The 18,157-nt window shown below is 55.7% G+C and overlaps 2 protein-coding genes across 5 annotated transcripts in view; one reads left to right on the top strand and one right to left on the bottom strand.

Moving 5' to 3' along the window:
- The window catches only part of LOC122384095 (hepatocyte nuclear factor 6-like), a 43,695-nt gene extending 31,905 nt beyond the window's left edge, over positions 1-11,790 (top strand). For all 4 annotated transcript variants that reach the window (XM_043371099.1, XM_043371100.1, XM_043371103.1 and 1 more), the window contains 2 exons: positions 8,154-8,263; positions 10,062-11,790. In XM_043371099.1, coding sequence (XP_043227034.1) covers positions 8,154-8,263; positions 10,062-10,328 — 377 coding nt within the window. In that variant the 3' untranslated portion in view covers positions 10,329-11,790. The remainder of the gene's footprint in view (positions 1-8,153; positions 8,264-10,061) is intronic.
- Positions 11,791-13,798: 2,008 nt separating this feature from the next.
- Positions 13,799-18,153, bottom strand: LOC122384084. Its single transcript, XM_043371081.1, has 5 exons — positions 18,136-18,153; positions 17,642-17,794; positions 16,998-17,276; positions 16,458-16,743; positions 13,799-15,729 (listed from the first exon to the last, which is right to left on the bottom strand). The coding sequence occupies exons 1-5, from the start codon at positions 18,151-18,153 to the stop codon at positions 15,563-15,565; spliced, it is 903 nt and encodes a 300-aa protein (XP_043227016.1). The 3' UTR covers positions 13,799-15,562.
- Between the last annotated feature and the right edge of the window lie 4 nt (positions 18,154-18,157).

Below are 18,157 nucleotides of genomic sequence, written 5' to 3' on the forward strand. Positions count from 1 at the left end.
GGTCCGGGGCGGGGGCGGGGGCGGGGGCGGCCACTGCGGCCGGTAACGTTGTCTGTCTCCGCCGGCGGATGGATTGTTTACAGCGGCCATGTGTGCCTGCGAGGCCGGCTCATATGTATGGTAATGGGTGCCGGCCCCTGCTGGCGCCTCCGTCCTGGCGCGGATCCTCTCTGAGTGCGGCTGCGTCTCACGCACTTACGTGCACCGCTCCTCAGATCCGGGAGGCTGAGAAAGGCCACCCACTGCACTTCTTCAGCTACATGCAAAACCCTAATCCTCTCAAGTCATAGAAGTCATGAACAAGTTTATTCGTGGGCGAGATATGTCTCGCCTCACCAGCCTTCAAATCACCCTTCAGATTTCGTGCGAACAGAGCTCGCAAAGTTCTCCCACTTCATACATAAAGTCATACACCATGTAAAAGCGCCAGTGATTTGTTTCAGCAGTTCGTGCTCCCCTGAAAGCCGAGTCAGGCAGTCTTCACGGCGGTGTCGCACGGGTGACCTCTGAGTCGTGTGACCTCTGTGACCTCTGCGGCAGAGGTCACGCGCCCCGGACAGGGCCGGGGCCGCGTGACACGAGCGCAATGGATGGGCGGGGGCCGGTGATGGACGCCGATGTCCGAACGGCGCCCTGTCGTCAGGAGCCGTGTCGGGGCGATCTCGGCGCCCCCAGGGGCCTCTCTGTAGTGGAACGATAGACTAGCGCGTGCCTGACCCAAGATGGATTGTGTACTATTGGAGGCCGGAGTAATCCAGCACACGATGTCCTAAAAGGGACGTTTCCAAACAGGGTCAATAAGAAACGTGGCACTGGCCAGACCAAAAAAGATATCAGGAAAACACTCCAGCATTGATAGGCGATGTAAGTGAGTAGCTTTGCAAAGTTATAATCAGACTTCTACTTGAGCTTGGATGGGCACTGGGCTGCGCACCAGCGTTAGCTGACGGCTGAACTCTTCCAGAAAGTCGGGTGCACCTTAACGCCCTCAGACGTAAATTGCGCTGCTCTCGGGACGGTGCCACCACGCTGCTGTCTCGTGCTGTCCGCGTGGGACGGCGGTCGGCCGAGCCTCCCTGACCTGTTCCCTTCCATTCCAGAGCGGCTCATACCGGGCGACGGCGCCGCGCTGGGCCGAGCTCAGGTCCACTGGCAGTGAGTCGACTCGGACTCGGCTCCGGTCCCAGTCCGGGCCGGTCCGAACTAGTCGCTAGTTGGCACGAGGCGGCCGGCCGCGTCCCTCGCGAGTCGCGCATGAGAGCCGAGTGATGAGCCACCCTGTATAGGCCGCATGAGCCGCGCCCGGACCCGCACGACCCTCGCCCGGCCACGGACTCAGTCTGTGCCGCATGGTAGGCGTCGGGCATGCGACAGCCAGAACGAGTCGCTAACCGGACTCACGGGCCCGAACTCCGAGCAATGGCGCTCGACAATGAGTCGGTAGTCGGACCTCTCTTATCAGCTAAGTTCAGTAAAAAAAGCAAAAAATTAAGGAATATATTTTGAAAAAAAGGTTTTCTGGGATAGCGTCTGTATAGGAAATACATGGGGATGCTCCAAAACGGACATGGTGAAGGAAAAGGCCTGACATATTCATACATAACGCCGATATTTCAGTAGACATATGCCTCCTGTCCTCACAGCGGACTGCGACATTTGGGGCAGCTATTTCCAGACCTCGCCGACTGCTGGACCGGGCTCTTACAGAGGAGGAGCGTGCTTTGACAACTTGTGCACGGCGCACCCTTGACGCCCTGAGGGTCCTCGACCGCACAACAGCGTCAAGCCACAAAGGCACACGCCGAGGTTTTTTAGAAATTCGTCGCCTTTGTCGTTGACGGCAATGCGGGCGCCGGACGCGCCGGCGGGCGGTGGAGGGTGGCGGCGGCGGAGGGCGGAGGGCGGTGGTAGCGGAAGGCGACGGCGCCCCGCCCGTCTGAGCACGAGGCAGGTAGCGCCGGCACCGCCGTCGCGACCGGCGCCCCACCAGTCGGGTGATTTTATCAGTGACATGCGGGGAAATGAAGCTCCACGGGAGCGTCAGCGTCACGCTCACCGGCTATCGATTCGATCCCCGCCGCCGCCACCCGCACTGATTGATTATAATGAAAAGATGACGACCGTGAGCTATCTCTCGGACGAATTTCACCACCGCCGCGGCCGGGCGGAGAAGTTCGAGGGCAGCTCGGAAGTCAGAGATCACCCCAGGTAAATCCGGACCCGGCTGTCGGAGAGCACATCTCTGCGCGTCTCCGTCCGTGTCGCCGTGACGCTCGGCGGCGAGTGAATTACGCTGATTGGATGACGGCTCCGGCGGCGGCATTTCCCGGCTGTCGCCGGCCGTCAGGTCCCGACACGTGTCGGACGGCGCCGATGAGGGATTAGGAGCCGCGGCGGCTCACACCGAGTCGCTCATAGGCGTCAGATAATGTCGCCGCCGACGGCACAGTCGCACCCACAGTGGCCGGACCGGATCTCTGCACCGGTGGTTTGAGGCGATCCAACGTTAATCGCTCCCCAAGACTGGTCAGATTTGATCACAAGTCAAGCACACTTGATTAATTACATTGTTTCCTTATTTTGAAGGAAATCATGGAAAAGACGGACTCAAGCTTTACCTGTGTTTACAATTTAATACGCATTACATGCTTTTCTCAGCCACACATTATGAAGTATGTTTACATTCATTACTTCGGCAGCACCCACAAAACAAGCCCCGTTTCCTCACATTCACCTTTCACCCTCCCCCGTCTCTGCATCCCCTTTCCTGGCGGCAACTGCCCCGGGCCCGCAGCCACCGCCCTCGCGGCAGCGCCCGGAGAGAGCAAAGTAAAAGGCATTTCTTGTCGGCCGGCGAATGGTGGTGTAACATGAAAGTACTGGCGCGCGGCCGAGGGCGCTGTGAGAAAAAAGCCACCTGGCGCCGCCGGTAATAGACAGTCTCCCCGCGGCGGCTCGGCGGGGCAGCGCGGCCCGCCCTCGGCACAGCGGGGACAAATGAGCACATACACACGACAGGCCGCTGTCTGTGCCGCCCTCCGTCCGCAGCAGGCCGCCAGCCGGTGGCCGCCGCGGGGCACCGTCGCAGCAACGCAGCCCGCCCCGCGGCGCTCTGGGGTGGGGCTGGGGCTGGAGTTGGGCTGGGGCTGGGCTGGGGTCGGGCTGGGCTGGGCTGGGCTGGGCTGAGCTAGGCGGGGCCTGGGTTGGCGAAGGGCGCCGGGTTGGGCTAGTCTAGTGGACTAGTTAGGTGACTAAGGTGGCGCAGGTGCTGAAACTGGGCTGAGCTGACGAAGGGTGGGGCTAGCTAGTGCGGCGCAAGGCTGGGTTGCGGCTGGCACCTGACTGAACTAACGCTGGGTTGGCCTGTCTGTGACGATTTAGGGTAGGCCGGAGTGAAGCTGGAGTCATAGTGACGAGGTGATTTGAACTCAATGCCAGTAATCCGGTGCGCTGGGCATTGGGATCTGCGGTGGGAGGTGGATCAGGACTGGGCGCAGCTTTGCCGGACGTTCTGTAAGGGTTGGACGGGCTCTGGTGAGGGTAGGGGAGGGGCGTGGGCCGTCGGTCTCCCGTGACCTTTCATGGGGTCGCAGTTAAGACTGATGCTATGCAAACGAGGCAGATGTATGGCCTGCGACAGAATGGCCCGCCTGTCTCTGAATGGCGACGGGCTGATGGTTTACTGTGACCATGGCGTTCAATCTCTCTGATTTCTTCAGAACAGTGTAATAACAGGGTGATTACATGCATTTGATGGAAAAAGGGCATTAGTGACACCCACTACAACTCTATTCCATTGCGCTGTTTGCTTTCAACTTTCTGTTGTAGGTTTTTCCATTATTTTTTCTGCCCAAACTACTGGTCAGTAATTTACCCCAGTGCCACCAAAACAGGTTGTGGGCCTCACTTTGAACTCGTACTGGACTTGAACCACTGACCAGTCCGCTGCCACGGAGTGAGTCCGGCCGAGGTCCGCCCACCGTGCCGGGGCAGAGTCAACATTGGCTCCGGCGCGGGCCGTTATCACATTTCGCCGAGCAATTTGCCGGCCGCGGGCGGCGCTCTCTCGCCGCCACTCTGTTGAATGTCTATACAAAATTCAGCGGTAATTGTGGCACGGGCGTGCACAGAGCCGCCGCATGATTCGGCCGCCGGCGATGGCTTCACGCGAGACGGTCACGCGCGCGGCCGGCTGATTGAAAGGTGCACCGGCGGCGGAGCGGCGGCCGATCGCACCTCGCGCGCTGCCTCTTATCATTACCACTGGCGGTCGCACGAGTCGAGCGGAGCGCTCATTGATTTCGGAGCCGGTGCCAGCAAAACAGGGCGAAGTCAAAGTCGCAGAACTGCGGGGGAAGTGATAGCGGAACCGAGCGGAGCAGTTGGAAGGCAGTGCCAAAATTTTTGCAAAGATCCATTTGCCAGTTCAAACCGGATAATCATGGCTGATTTAACAATACAAAGATAAAGCAATCAAGTTCTTTATATTTCCTTGCGTATGATCTGAAAGCCACTGTTATAGAAAAACTAGAGCCATACGCTACACTTTCAATAGCCAATCATCGTTCAGTGAAACTACGCTGATTGCTGGAGACTGCATCAATGCATCTGTTTCAGCTATAGGTCCTATTCTGCACGGTTATACCTCACTGTCCCCTGTCACCTCCATCCTACACCGACCTAATGACGCCACACAGGGGACATACCGTGATCGGTGCATTACGCCCAGACACCCCAGGCTATAACGTGTAACGGCCACATCAGGACAGCCACCAGCAGCGGCGGTACAAGTCCTAACCCCACCGCATACCAAACGGGAACACAGACTGATGGACTTTGCACACATGGATAGGGCAGCTTAGTTCATGTTGGGACTGTATGGAGCAATGGCACCAGGGCTTTTCGATCAAATGCACGTGAATCAAAAGTATTGGTGAACATTTATATCGCGATGAAAATACAAAAAAAAAAAACGAGTAACTGGCAAACAAAAATTAGTGAGAAGCTACAATATCAGCAGCCTCCCTGCGCTATGCTGCCGGACGCGTGCACGGTTTATTTTTGACGGGCTCTCACCGGTCCTCCTAGAAACAGGACCGGTGGAGAGAGGGGAGAGGGGAGAGAGGGGCACACCTGGCCGCCGCGAGACCGGGCCGCGCCGCTGTTTATGCCCCGACTATGAATAGCTGGATAGTCGCCACTGCAAGGCCGAGAGTGTCGAGGAGCCGCAGCTGGGCGACGAACTGGGTCAGGGGAGATACTCTGGGGCATGGGGAGGGGCGAGGGGTGTGAATGGGATGTCCGAAGGAGAAAAGCAGTCGGTCGCAGGGATCTATCAGTACTTTTGTATCGCAATCGTAACAAATTTTCCGTTACAATACCTCTGAAGGTGGATAAAATTATAGCATTTCGGTGTGCGATAATGTATATTTCGGTGTGCGCAGTGAATGGTGGGGTGCTAAACATAGACCAATGTCGTTAAGTTGGCGAATGAAAGGAGCATGTAAGGTTTATGTACATATAGATATAGGACATAGGCATCTAGAATTCCTAAAAAAGAACAGCGCATGGAGTGGGTGTATTTATAGTAATTAATTTACCCAACACTAATTTAGTGGAGGAATCAACACTAAACGTAAGGGAAACGATAAGTGTGTGGGTAACATCAAACGTGTTGAATATCATAAAGCATCAGTCACAAACGGGTAGCTATGATAAAGTTACAGAGAAAACAGCGAAGCAGGTAGGTATAACATTACACGAGACCAGACAAACGTCAAGTCGTTGGCAGAGGTAAGCAAATACATATGTCGCAGAGACAGCGTAGGTTCGCGACTAAAAGCAGCCCGCTGTGCACTCTTGACAGTGTGGGGGAGTACAGTCCACCGCTGAAACGAGCAGACAACGTCGTAACTAGAGAAAGCTGGGAAGTGCACGACCGGTGCCGATAAAAATAAATGGGCCTATTTGCCTGCTTGGGTCTGGTCGTTCTGCCAGTAAAGAATGGAACGGGGTCATTGCGGTACAGAGCCATCTCACGCCGCTTCCCGCAGGCATCCTGAAGCTGGGGAAGAGGAAAGCTCGATAAAAGTTACGAATAAACGAATAAACATTAACTTCCCTTCAAGCTTTTTTGCCGTTTTAAGTCGAGCTTCGTTTCTGAACCAGAACAGCATGTACCTACCTAAATGTGTGAAGTCGAACATTACCGGTTATAAGGTACATACGTTACGTGATCTTTGTCAAGTTACACAAAACGTTATCAACTCCTCGTTGTTTTGGAGGCAGACATTGTGAAAAACTGACACCTCTTTATCGTCGGCCCGCTGGGGAGTTGAACGCCCTCGGCAGCCGGCGGCGATTCATGCAGTATTTACGCTGTGAGCCGGCCGGCCCCAGCTGGCCGCGCGGATAATACCGTCTTTGTACGTTTGGACCGGCACGCAGACTCAACCGGACCGCACTGCGCTGATGGATAGGGGGAGACAGCAGGGGAGGGGAGGGGCGCGGTACCCTCAGCTGACACCGGACAGCTCAACTACAGTCGCGACAAACCGCCGTGACCAGGGCGTCAATCAAAAGTTCGCGATTAGGTGCTGTGTTTTTACGCACTCACCAGCAACAAAAGCCCCTTTTTGTGCAATAGTTTTCAGTAAATGGGGCAGCAAACTGGGGCATATTAGGTTATACCGAAAGTTGCGCTATATTTGACCACAAAAAGCGTTTTTTACGCGGTCGGTCGCGCAAACCGCTCGACCACCAGGTTCCACTCGCTGACATTTCCATCAGCACCTCCCTCCGGCAGCGCGGTGACCCAACACCGTCCCACCCGGACACCCCGCACCCCTGGCGAAATGTCACTGAGGGGCCGGCGGCACCGGGGCGACGTCCCCTCCCCTGCCCTCCCCGGCGGGCGCCCGGCCAGTCGCCGAGCCGGGGACGGGGACGGAGGGGGAGGGGAGACAGCGGCGACGCGACGCCTGTCGTTCGTCCGCCGTACCGGGGAACGGGCGACGACCCCAGCGAGGGGTTTCGTCACAGGGACAATGCCGCGCCCCGACCGCGTGACGACTGGGGAACCTTGCTGTGGGTTAGAGCACATGTGTGGTGCAGAGCACAGCACACCGACTACAGGTGTTAAAGGCGATGTTATCTCGTCTCTCAGCGACTTGTTAAATAGGTCTGTGTCGGGCCGTGACCTGTCAAACGGAACTGTGACAGACTGGGACGCCTCACGCTGGTTTGGGTCACGTGACTGTCATGGTGTGGCAGCCACGTGTCGCGGTCCATGTCATGTGACCATGCCATGGCGCCTCGTTACACGGTGCTCAGCCAAAGCCAACCTCGCCTCGTCTTATGTGAGCCACACATCAGCGGGTCGGTTACCTGACTGGCAATGAGAAACACAATAATGAGTGAAATACACCAAGTGAAAAGGCAATAGTCGTCGAGAGGAAAGAAGAGTAGGAATCAATATAGAAAAGATATAGAGGATCGAGATTGAGCCAAAGCTGAATCAGGCGTTCGGTGTTATCAAAATGAAAGGCACGTAACCACAGGTTTTCTGATGCTTCCGTAATGTGCTGTGGCGTGCAGCGCTCATTTACAGGTTAAATGAACAGGACGTCTGTACTATGCCGTTCCGTAACAGTCATTACCGTGACACAAACAGGCTGAGTGAGCTCTCCCGTCCCTCGGTAGACCCGGCGGAGGAGGCCGCGATGTTTCACGACGTTTCGTTAATCACCCCTGTCAGGTGGCCGATGTTTGGAACGATTTGACAGATGCTTAACGTCGGATCCCCGGGGCCGAGACTCGTTTCCAATCGAGCTGCCAGCCGCCCGTGTCGCAACCACGGAAAACACGTCAATAAACGGTCCTGCTCGCCGCAGGCACGCGATGCAATTTGTACCGCTGTCCATCATGTGGTCGAGTGCCGGTGATTCATTGTCGGGTATGGTTCAAGCCCTTCCTACCCGCAGCACATGTGTGTCGTGACACAAGCTCCACATGTTTCGTGCACACCCTCAGTCGCGTCACTCCATCTCCCGTGTCGCCCGTTAAATGTCCGCCGATTGTCGCCTGGTTGTCTGAGCTCATATCCCCGGGGATTCACCGTCCGCTCGCCTCTGACCGAGTGTCGTCTGTTTCAGCGTGCAAAAGGAAAGAGGAGCAGCCGGCCGCCGAGCAGCCGCCTGCGCCCAAGAAGCCGCGCCTCGTGTTTACCGACCTACAGCGGCGAACACTGCAGGCTATTTTTAAGGTGAGCCACGGCCCCAAACACACCTAATGACCCAGCTGTCTCCGCCTTTCCGCAATGCTGGGATATAGGTCTCTTTCAGTTATTTTATGTAGGGATTATGCTCGGTAAAGCCAGGAAAGAGAGAAAATATCGAAACTCAAAATCTCTCAGGAGCCCTCAGCGTCGTTCCTTTTTAACAAAAGCGCATTCTTCTTCGGTTTTCTGCGCTGGGGAAATTCATCTTTTGTCTGCTTAGCTTCAAAATTGGATAGCTTCGAATTTCAAATTATGAAAAACAACGATTTCTCTAAATACGCTCAAAGCCTAGCACTCGCCTCTTTATCTTCAGCGCTCTGTTCTAATCGCACCCGTCCCTGATCCCTCTACCCATTTACGAGGAGCAGTGACACTATCGGTGCAGTTCACTGCTTCCCCGATAGGTGACAGCACCGCCTGAAACGCCTTTCAGCCGACGCATGACTGAGGTACTGTACCGAGGCCGTTCGCCAGAGCCAGAGTCGGCACTCGGCAGATGGGGACAGAACTGATATAGGTAATAGGTATGCTCCGAAAATGGGTTTTTATGAGGCAAGGAATTGATCGAAATCTTCCAATCTATAAAAGTTAAATGGTTAAAAGTTAAATGCCATCTACATCTGGATCTGCCTCTTCGCCCTTTCCGCCGTATGGTGAAGCACAAGCTTTGTAAGCGATGCGGTACAGCATAGCTTCAGGCGTATGTACTGCTAGCGCCATCTGTCAGCAGATGTAAAAGTGGGGCTTAGAGTCCGGCCGCACAAAGACAGCAGCGTTGACGATCGGGGTTTTAGGGCGCTAAAAGCGTTGGATGCGCCTGCGTTTTACGACACAGTCTTTGTTTTCGCTCGGCGGTTACATGCGTGCCTGCAGTTGATGGCATTTGGGGGTGATCATCGTTGTGGCATTGCCGCTGGCTGAACTGAACACTCGCTGGCGGCTCGGGTAATGGCAGAATTTAATTAGCAATCTGCCATGATCCAGCCATTGTAGCAATCGCAGGCGACTCAGAAATAGAACAGAGGTCATGGCACTGTCAGACAACGGGGCTACGATTGCGAATCAAGGCCAAATGGCGGAGGAAACCACCACTCAGTGCGGTTTATGCATCTCGGGCTAAGTGTAATATCCAAAACGATTGATGCCATGGCGCATGGAGCGGTCCTGTTAGCAGATGCGACTCGACTGAAATCAGTCCGATGATAATGATCCCTAAAAAAGAGCTCCATATTCGCGATCAACAATATCTGTTGTGATGTGTTGTGTGTTGAATGTGATGGTGTGGTCGAAGAAATGCCCATGTTCAAAGAACGATCACAAGCAGGGGTGGAGCTTCCTATTCACTTGGTGGGGCGCCTGCCCCACCAACTTGCCATTTTTCCCCACCAATAAGCGTTTTGCCCCACCAACTTAAGCCGATTTGCAGGACTTTACTGCTTAGCAAACCTATGTTTTTCGCATTGAGGAGCTTTGAAATGTCTGTGTAATGCAAAATATTATCTCTGTAATGAAAAGAATTGATTCATTGTTGAATTTTATCCAACTTAACAATCGGACATTGTAGGTTTGACAACTTTTTGCCCCACCAACTTTCCTGGAAAAGCTCCACCCATGATCACAAGTACTTCCTTCTCAAACAAGAGACCAACCTTTTATTTGAAATAATGCCGAATTACTTTTACATTAATCTGCATACAAATAACTAAATACACAAAAGTACACCACCATTCTTGATGTCGGTTCTTCTCTGTTCTGACCATATGCGTTTCTTTTCGCCCCGCAGGAGACGAAGCGTCCCTCGAAGGAGATGCAGGTGACGATCGCGCGCCAGCTCGGCCTCGAGCCCACCACCGTGGGAAACTTCTTCATGAACGCGCGCCGCCGATCGCAGGACAAGTGGAAGGAAGATGATAAGCCGGGCGGCGGCGGAGGCGGCGGCGGTGGCGGCGGCGGCGGCGGCGGCGGCCTGCTCCAGAACCAGGTGCTGACCACAGCCGTCAGCACGGCGCCCCTGCAGCACGCGCTCGACTCCCTGACGGGCGACTTGTGACATGAGGACTCGGAGGGCGCCGGCGGCGTCATACGCCTCTACGTCGGCTCCGACGACAACTGAGCGACGCGTCCGGAGCGACGCGCGCGGCGGCCGACGGTTCCACGGCGGCCGGCCGCAGCCGCGCGGCGCCCGTCCGCCGCCGCCGACCGACACTTCTAGTCAGCCGGGCTCGGCCTCCTCACAGTGATGCTAGTCATGAACGCTAGGAGACAACCATGCTAGTCAGGCGCAGACGACAGGCCATAGTGATCCATAGCAATACGCGTGTTGGCGCGTCGCGGCGGTGGCCGCGCCGGCAGCGGCCGCCGGGCCGCCAGGCCTGCTCGTGCCGCCGCGCTCTCGGCCGACTCTGCGCGCCGGCGCCAACTGTGTGTGCGTGTTTCCATTCTGATCTCAACACATTCCGTAGGTATTTTTAGCAGGTTCGGCACCGAGACGAAAGATATTTCTATATAGATGCAAGGCGGCGCGCAACGCGGCCTGATCGAGTGTACATAGACACATTCATTTTATGCATGGATCGATCACCTGAGCACACTGTACATACCCCAGGTTGTTGTCTTTGCATTGCCTTTGATTTGTTGTCGTCGCACCCGTAGAGCGTCGCGACCGAGCGCGCCGCGCCGCCGCCGCCGCCTCACCATTTGTATACTGTCCGTGGTTTTTTGTACACGACTGGCGGTCGGCAGGCGAGCGAACCGGGCCTCTGGCGCGGCGCCGACCCTCACGAGACGCCACGGCCGCCGACGGCGCGCCCGCCTCTACTTACCGGCGCGCGGCGCGAGCGCGGACCGCGCCTGTCCGCGGCGCGCGCGACTATGTGGCCTGCTGTCGCCCCCCACCCCCTCCCCGCCCCCGACGTGCCGCGAGTGGGCCGGCCGATGGCGGACGGCGCCTAGGTATCTAGATGTTGGTGCAATAGCCGTCGCATGTCCCACATATCACCGAACCCCACCGCGTCGCGTGCGCGCACGGCGCGGCCGCCCGCCCGCCGGCCCCACCTGAGCTGACCTGACCCGCACGGGACGGGCGCCACGGCCAAGGCCAACAAATCGTCTAGTCACTCCAGCATTCCAGTAATCGCATTCCGGACGCCAGGTTGTTTTCTACGCTGGTTTTGTTGTGAGGTGCTCTGGTGCCACCATCGCGAGTCCTTCAAACTGCTAGTCAACCGTGCGTGGGCGCGGCCGCCTCGGCGTTTAGTCCTCTGAGTTGGTCTCGCCTCGCAGCCAGTCATTATTTAATCTATTTATTATTGTCGGTAGAGCGTAGGATGTGAGCGGCACCGGAAAGGCAGAGCGCGAGAGCGAGCACAAAGTGAGAGGAGGCAGCGGCGCGCCGGGCCGGCCCCCTCCGGCCAGCCCGTCGCTACCTCCAGTCGGACCCCACCCAGCCCGTATGCAGTCGTTTTAGAGAATGTAAGACTCTCTGGTGTAAGTGAATAAATAGAGTAAGTGAACGGTGCGTTTGGTACGATTCTGGATGGAACAAGGTGAGGATAATGCACGAGAAGACTGACGGGGCGGATATTTACAGGTACGCAGTGGAAGATAAATGTCATTATCTATGCCTGCACGGGACAGAACAGTTCAACGTGCATAGCGCGGCATTCCCATCAAGTGCCTGGGTCTTCTCAAACACAGCCCAGCATTTCCAGCAACCCACGGAGACCTGGCAACGGACATGACTGCAGCGCGCCAGCCTTCCGCCCGTTCATGACCATTGCAAATCCAGTTCAGCAGGCGCGTGCACGCCCAATGTACGCCAATGGCCGCGAGCACGAGCGGCCCATGGTCCTACAAACTTGTCCAGCGGCGCCCCCGTCGGCTGAACTATGCCGACGTTTATGCGTGTCGGATCGATGACTATGAAGAGCGACCCCTCGTCACGGGGAGGGGGTGGGGGAGGGTATAACGGTGGTGGATGGGGGGGGGGAGTCGCAGCTGCCGGGTCAAGTACTGCGTTCACTGAAAGGAGCGCGATACAGCCGCCTATTCATGCGTTCCGCTGCAGCAAGACAGCACGCTCTATAGCGCGGCCTGACCTCGTATATTATGGGTAAATCCACCACCCTTAGGCTACAGGCCACTAGATAATCGACCATAAGTTCATTTGCCTCACCAGGTCACCACAAGTTATAAACATCACGGCATCTACGAACACCCGCACTCTAAGTTTAGTAAAATAGCCGCGAGATGGCAGCAGTATACACCGCCTGCCGAGTACACTGTACCGCAAGACAGACACCAGGCAGGAGGGACAAGATTCAGCAGACAGCCCCAGACTAACGGCGAAACGGAATGCTGACGGCGGATGACTGACTTGGAAAGAGACAGATATGAAAGTGGCAAACATGATGGCAAGCAGGTGTCTTGCGTCACGACCTTCAAGTGAAGGACCTCTTTCAATCGGTTACTTTGGGGAGGCCATGCCAAAGGCGTAGGTGTCCGCATCGTCCAGGACATCATCCTAGAAACCAGATCATAAAACCCCTTGGCGTAAGCAGGTGAAATATTCCGACACCTGCGAACTCAACCGAGACCTGCCAATTCCAGGAGCCACAACCAAGTTACAAGTTTTCCACCCTCCACAGCAAAAACCATATCAACTTGTGAATCGCATATTTTTGTTGTGCGATACAATCACCCTGACCTATGTATGCATAGTGCATACCCTCTGACGGAGCTCGGGGTACTCCCGTCTCGGCGAACGGAGCATTCAACGGGGCGGGCGGGCGGGCGGGCGGAGGGCTAATTAATCAGCCACCGGCACCGGAGCCTAACAACACGCTAAAACCGCTGATTTATCACCAGCAGATAACAAGGAGCGCCGTGAGGATCCGGTAGCGTCGACCGGCCATAATGATCGCGCCGAACGGCACGGCGGGCGCCGGCAGGAACCCGTACCGGAGGCGCCGGGCGGCGGGAGGAACCAGGCGGCGGCAGGAACCCGTACCGGAGGCGCCGGACGGCGGGAGGGTCAGGCGCCGGCAGGAACCAGTACCGGAGGCGCCGGGCGGCGGGAGGACCGGGCCGCGGAAGGAGCGGGACAGGGGAGGAACCAGGCGGCGGCAGGAACCCGTGTGGGAGGGCCGGCCAGGTCAGATACGAGATGGAGAAGGGTTAAATCGATTCCATATGAGAGGAAGCTCATTAAACGTTTACTGTCACATCAATGGCCAGGGCCTTTTACGCACTATTTTAATGATTTATTTAAATAGCAGTTTGGCAGGAAATGAGCCGACGAGCCAGTCAACTAGTTTGAATTCCCCGGCCTCATCATCCACGGGAATAGCATTACGACACCAGGCACGTTGCGCTGGTTAGATATGTATCTACCAAGGACTTAAAGCCGCTTACTGCCCTTGCTGCTTAGTGGAAACTCAGTTTGTGCACTAACGAAACGAGCTGGCATCTACTTATCAAAGTATGCTACACTGTTTGGCACATCAGCTTCACAAAAAGACGTTACAGTTCCATGTGAATGTATTGAACACTGGATACGAGGATGGCAAACATGATGGATGGCGAGGGATGAACATGCTACTCCGTATGCTGCCGCTGATGACGATGAGTATGACGAGAGGCCAGCATCACAGAGCGAGGGAGCGGCACACGGCATCACAGACGTTCGAACAGTGAGTTTCATGTGAGATTACATATTCACAGAGTAGCAAGCCGTCTCGACGTGGTCTCCCCAAATGGCAGTACTGATTACACACACGAGACTATACATACACCTGTTTAACGTGGCCAAACACAATGAATTCGGCGCCGGTCAGCTTCCTCCATACAGACAGGCAGGCTGGAAGACTCCCACAGCGAAAACACACCGCCAATCAAGGCAAGCCGCGGCTCAGTCGAGGCACATTTTATCACAGCGTTAGTCCAAGGAAAGGCTCACCTAACTACAACAGCTACGCGCTAGAAAGTCAACTCGCAACACAGTCCTCACAATTCGTTGATTCGTAGCAAAATGGATGACATGCAGTCGCAAAAATACAGATGAATACAAGTCTAAACATTAACGATCGTCACAATCAAATCGGAGTATTTATCGGCAAATACGACGTAAACTACCCCACACATCAGCAAAAAGCTCACACGGCAGTAAGCTCGTCTGTCTCACACACGCTCCTACCATCGAGACTGCTCTTACATTATCAGCGACAATCAATGAATGACATCGGCGTTATCGACATTTCATAGAGTATTAGGTGACGGATGCCTCGGAAAACCGTGCAGCATTAAAAAATAATGACAGCTTCCTGTGGTGTGATGCCAACAGCCGAGTGCCCATCGCACGATAATTAAAGACAACGACGCGTGTTGATGAGTGCAAAGTCCAGATAGGAATAATGCGAAGAATGAACCGAATATGCCTCATGGTACAATTGGCATAACGCGAAAGGCAATACAAAAGGTCACGATAAATAATTCCGAAAAATAAAACACAAAATCCAAATTTAAAGCAAAACGCAAAACACATAGCTCTCGAGTGACGCTACTGATGAGTATTCGGAGCGCTTACCACGCCGGAATCTAGGAGCAGCCATGTATGCAGGCGATGCACTGATGGATAATCGCGGTCCAGATGTAAAAAAGTAATGGCAGACCACCGTGTTTTGTGCTCTTTCAGATGAAGGGCACTTGTGCATTTTTTACTGAAGGAGGTACACAATAATGTGAAAGTAAAGCCTCCTTCCATTATGATAACGTTAAAAGAGGCATAATCTCCAGCCGATGGTATGTAGCGATTAAGTACATAAAATAGCGTGTAAAAGAATGATGATTCTATCGGTTCCAGCTGAGTAAGGGGAGGGGGAGGACCAATACCGTTTGTGTATGGATCAGCCCGTCCCAGTCTCCCAGTAGCTCTGATTGGGAGGCAAGCCAAACACTTCCACCAGGCGAGTTCGGGTTACTGCCGCCCGAACCAGCCCCTCCCTTGTGGCAAGTACCTCCCCAGCTCGGGTACTCCTCCTATGAACGTACCGAGAGGAAAGGGCGTACCACTGAATCCCCGTCACAAGGCACGTCAGCATCAGCCAAAAAACTGCTGTTTGAGCGTCGTCTATCCCTCCACGGTATATCAAGGCATAAGCGATCACCCTGACGAAACAGGCCATCTCTAAAAGACACCACGTCCCGCCCGGACCCCGGCTACCCCTCCCTCGCCGCCCGCCCGCCCGGCGCGAGGCCCTCGGTCGCCCACCTGACGCCGATAGATCGTCACCGCTTGGTGCGTTTCTCGGCCGACTGCGACGCCGACTGAATGATGATCCGATTTCGCTGTCGTGTGACGCGCGCGGCGGGCGCCGACGTCGCCGGCCGGCTGAGTCCCGACAGGAGCATCTGACGCAGCCGGTTCGGCGCAGACGTGGGCGCCAGTACCGGCTCTGTGGGGTGGAGGCGGAGGTGGGGTTATACACGGTAAAAAGCGTGCAGGTGTGATGCAAAGCGTTCAGAATGCACATGGACAAGCCGTGATGTGACAAACCTACATATGCACATGTAGGCACACCCACTACCTACGTACGTAGACATGTATGCAGACATTATTAGCTTTCTCTCTGTAAAGTGTTGGTAGGGAGCCCAAGCGCAAATCACGATGAAAATGACGAAAGAAAATAGACATATTTAGCGAAGGCATTGACACTAAAATGCCCCCACCACCTATCTCATTTTATTTTCCGCAATGTCCGTCCCCTGCCCCAAGAGACCGCACGACCGAATAGCCAGACCCGTGTCACGCGCCAAAGACACGGGCACCCCGTAGTTTCACTTTCCGTAAAGTGTATCGACGCAACTCGACACTTTAGGAGCCTTATTGGAAAGGCAGATCACAGACGGCCGGGCGGCCACCAAAACAACAGCGGACAGCCTCACAGGGACAGTCAAACTCAACTGATACACAACAGTGTTTGAAAGGAGCACACAAACCTGTCGAGCGGCATGTAAATGGTGAGAATTCGACGCGAACGATTCTCGTTCAGACACTATCGAACACAAGTTATGCAATAAATCGCATCGAATGGTCGAAGGTAAGCCACAAACCGAAGACCACCCGTCCCGTTCTGGCCAGACCGTACCGTATCACTCGTCTCTGTCCCTCCCTCTGGCGTACCTGGCGCACTGCTGGCGTCGCTCGGCGCCCGGCTGTGAACCAGAGGAGCCGGCTGTACGGCCGCCGCCGCCGCCGCCGGGTCCAGCGCCATGCCGTGGGCGGCGGCCGCCGGCGGGGGCGGGGGCGGCGCGGCGGCCGCCAGCGGCGCGTGGCCCGAGCCGCGCGGCCCGTGCAGTCGGCGCCGCAGCTCGTCCCGCTGCCGCCGGTAGTGGCTGCGCTCGCGCATCAGGTCGTGGACCATCCGCTGGAGCCGCTTCAGGCCGCGCACCTGCTCCTCCGTCTGCGCCTGAAAACGTAATGGGACAATGTAAGACGAGGGACAAAACTTCGACGGCAAAAAAGAAGCCCGATAAACGAATTAACCTCTCATTCACTGTTTCCCTGAGCCAGAGTAGGCTTACTTAAATCCAGCATATTATGCAGCAGCAGTGCATCCAACCTTTCGCCCTGGCTTCCGCGTTGTTCACTCTGCCAAGTATCCAGTACTCCACCCGCCCTCTCAGCCCTCCCCTTCCCTCTGCCTCGATTATCCCCACTCACATCCAAATCAGCCACGGCCAGGTCCTTCTCCCTCCCATCGATACGCTGATCCACCAGTCTCTGAAAGGTCCTGCAGTAGAGGAGCCGCAGTTCGACGGCGGCCAGTCCCAGCAGGCGGGGCATCAGCTGCCGCTGGTTGAGCAGCAGCCGTCGGCCGTCCTCTGGCGCCGCGCCACCCGCCAGCCGACACGCCTTGTGCTCGAGCACCTCGTCCACGGCGTGCATGGCCTCGTCGAGCTCGAGCAGCCGCCGCGTCTCGGCCGCGTCCAGCTGACGACCCTGTGACCCGGGGGGAGGGAGGGAGGTCACTGTTATGTCTATATAGGAAAAGAAAATTGTTGTTCATGTTTGAGATGACATTCTACGTTCATGGAATGGAATATAAATTCCATACATTATACACATGAAACGAGAAACGGCCTTGTCAACTTACGACACTTACATACGAACAACATTGGGCCCATCTCGCTCTCCTTTTCGACATTCACCACTCATATTACAGCCATTGTTTCGTGGAGCTGACATATGTACCTTACCCGTCGCTTTATGCCCCACCCCACGAGCATTACGGCCTTTCCCACCCCTTCCCGTCCTAAACCCTCCCATCCTAGGCTATACCTGCTCCTCCTCCCCTTATCCCTCACCTGATGCAGTTTGGAGTTGATCCGCCGCCGCTGGTTGTGCAGCGACTCGCGGCAGTCCCTCAGCAGCTGGATCTCACGGCGAATGGACGCAGGGTCGTCCGGGGTGGGTCGGACCGGCTCCGAGTCAGCGTCCGGGTCGGGCGGCTCCACCGGCTGGGGAGGGGAGGCACAGCGGTCAGGTCAGAGGTCGGTCGGCTCTACAGACTGGGGACGGAGGTCACAAGGTTCAGGTCAGAGGTAGACAAGGGAGGGGTCACACAGGTGAGAGTCCAGTCAGAGGGAGGCGGGATACAGACAGGAGAGAGGCAAGAGACAGAATGATCATGTCAAGTCAGACATCTTAGTTTTGAAAAAGCTGGTCAGATCACACGTGGCACTACTCTGTTTACAAGACCAAAGTCAGGCATCCGTCAGAATCGAGTTACCATTTACCCAGCGCCGCACGCCAGGACAGAAAGCAAATCATTGCACAAAACACTTCATCCATCGTTCACCCATCGCTTCCAGAACATGCTA

Source organism: Amphibalanus amphitrite, unplaced genomic scaffold (assembly GCF_019059575.1).
Source record: "Amphibalanus amphitrite isolate SeventyFive unplaced genomic scaffold, NRLGWU_Aamphi_draft 000181F_arrow, whole genome shotgun sequence".
In the NCBI taxonomy this organism is placed as follows: Eukaryota; Metazoa; Arthropoda; class Thecostraca; order Balanomorpha; family Balanidae; genus Amphibalanus; species Amphibalanus amphitrite.

Excerpts from the sequence above, each read along its gene's own strand:
- LOC122384084 (XM_043371081.1), bottom strand. Across the intron at positions 17,277-17,641 it reads TCAACTCCAAACTGCATCAG|GGTCGTCAGCTGGACGCGGC; the intron begins GTGAGGGATAAG and ends CCCGGGTCACAG. Across the intron at positions 15,730-16,457 it reads CGACGCCAGCAGTGCGCCAG|AGCCGGTACTGGCGCCCACG; the intron begins GTACGCCAGAGG and ends TCCACCCCACAG.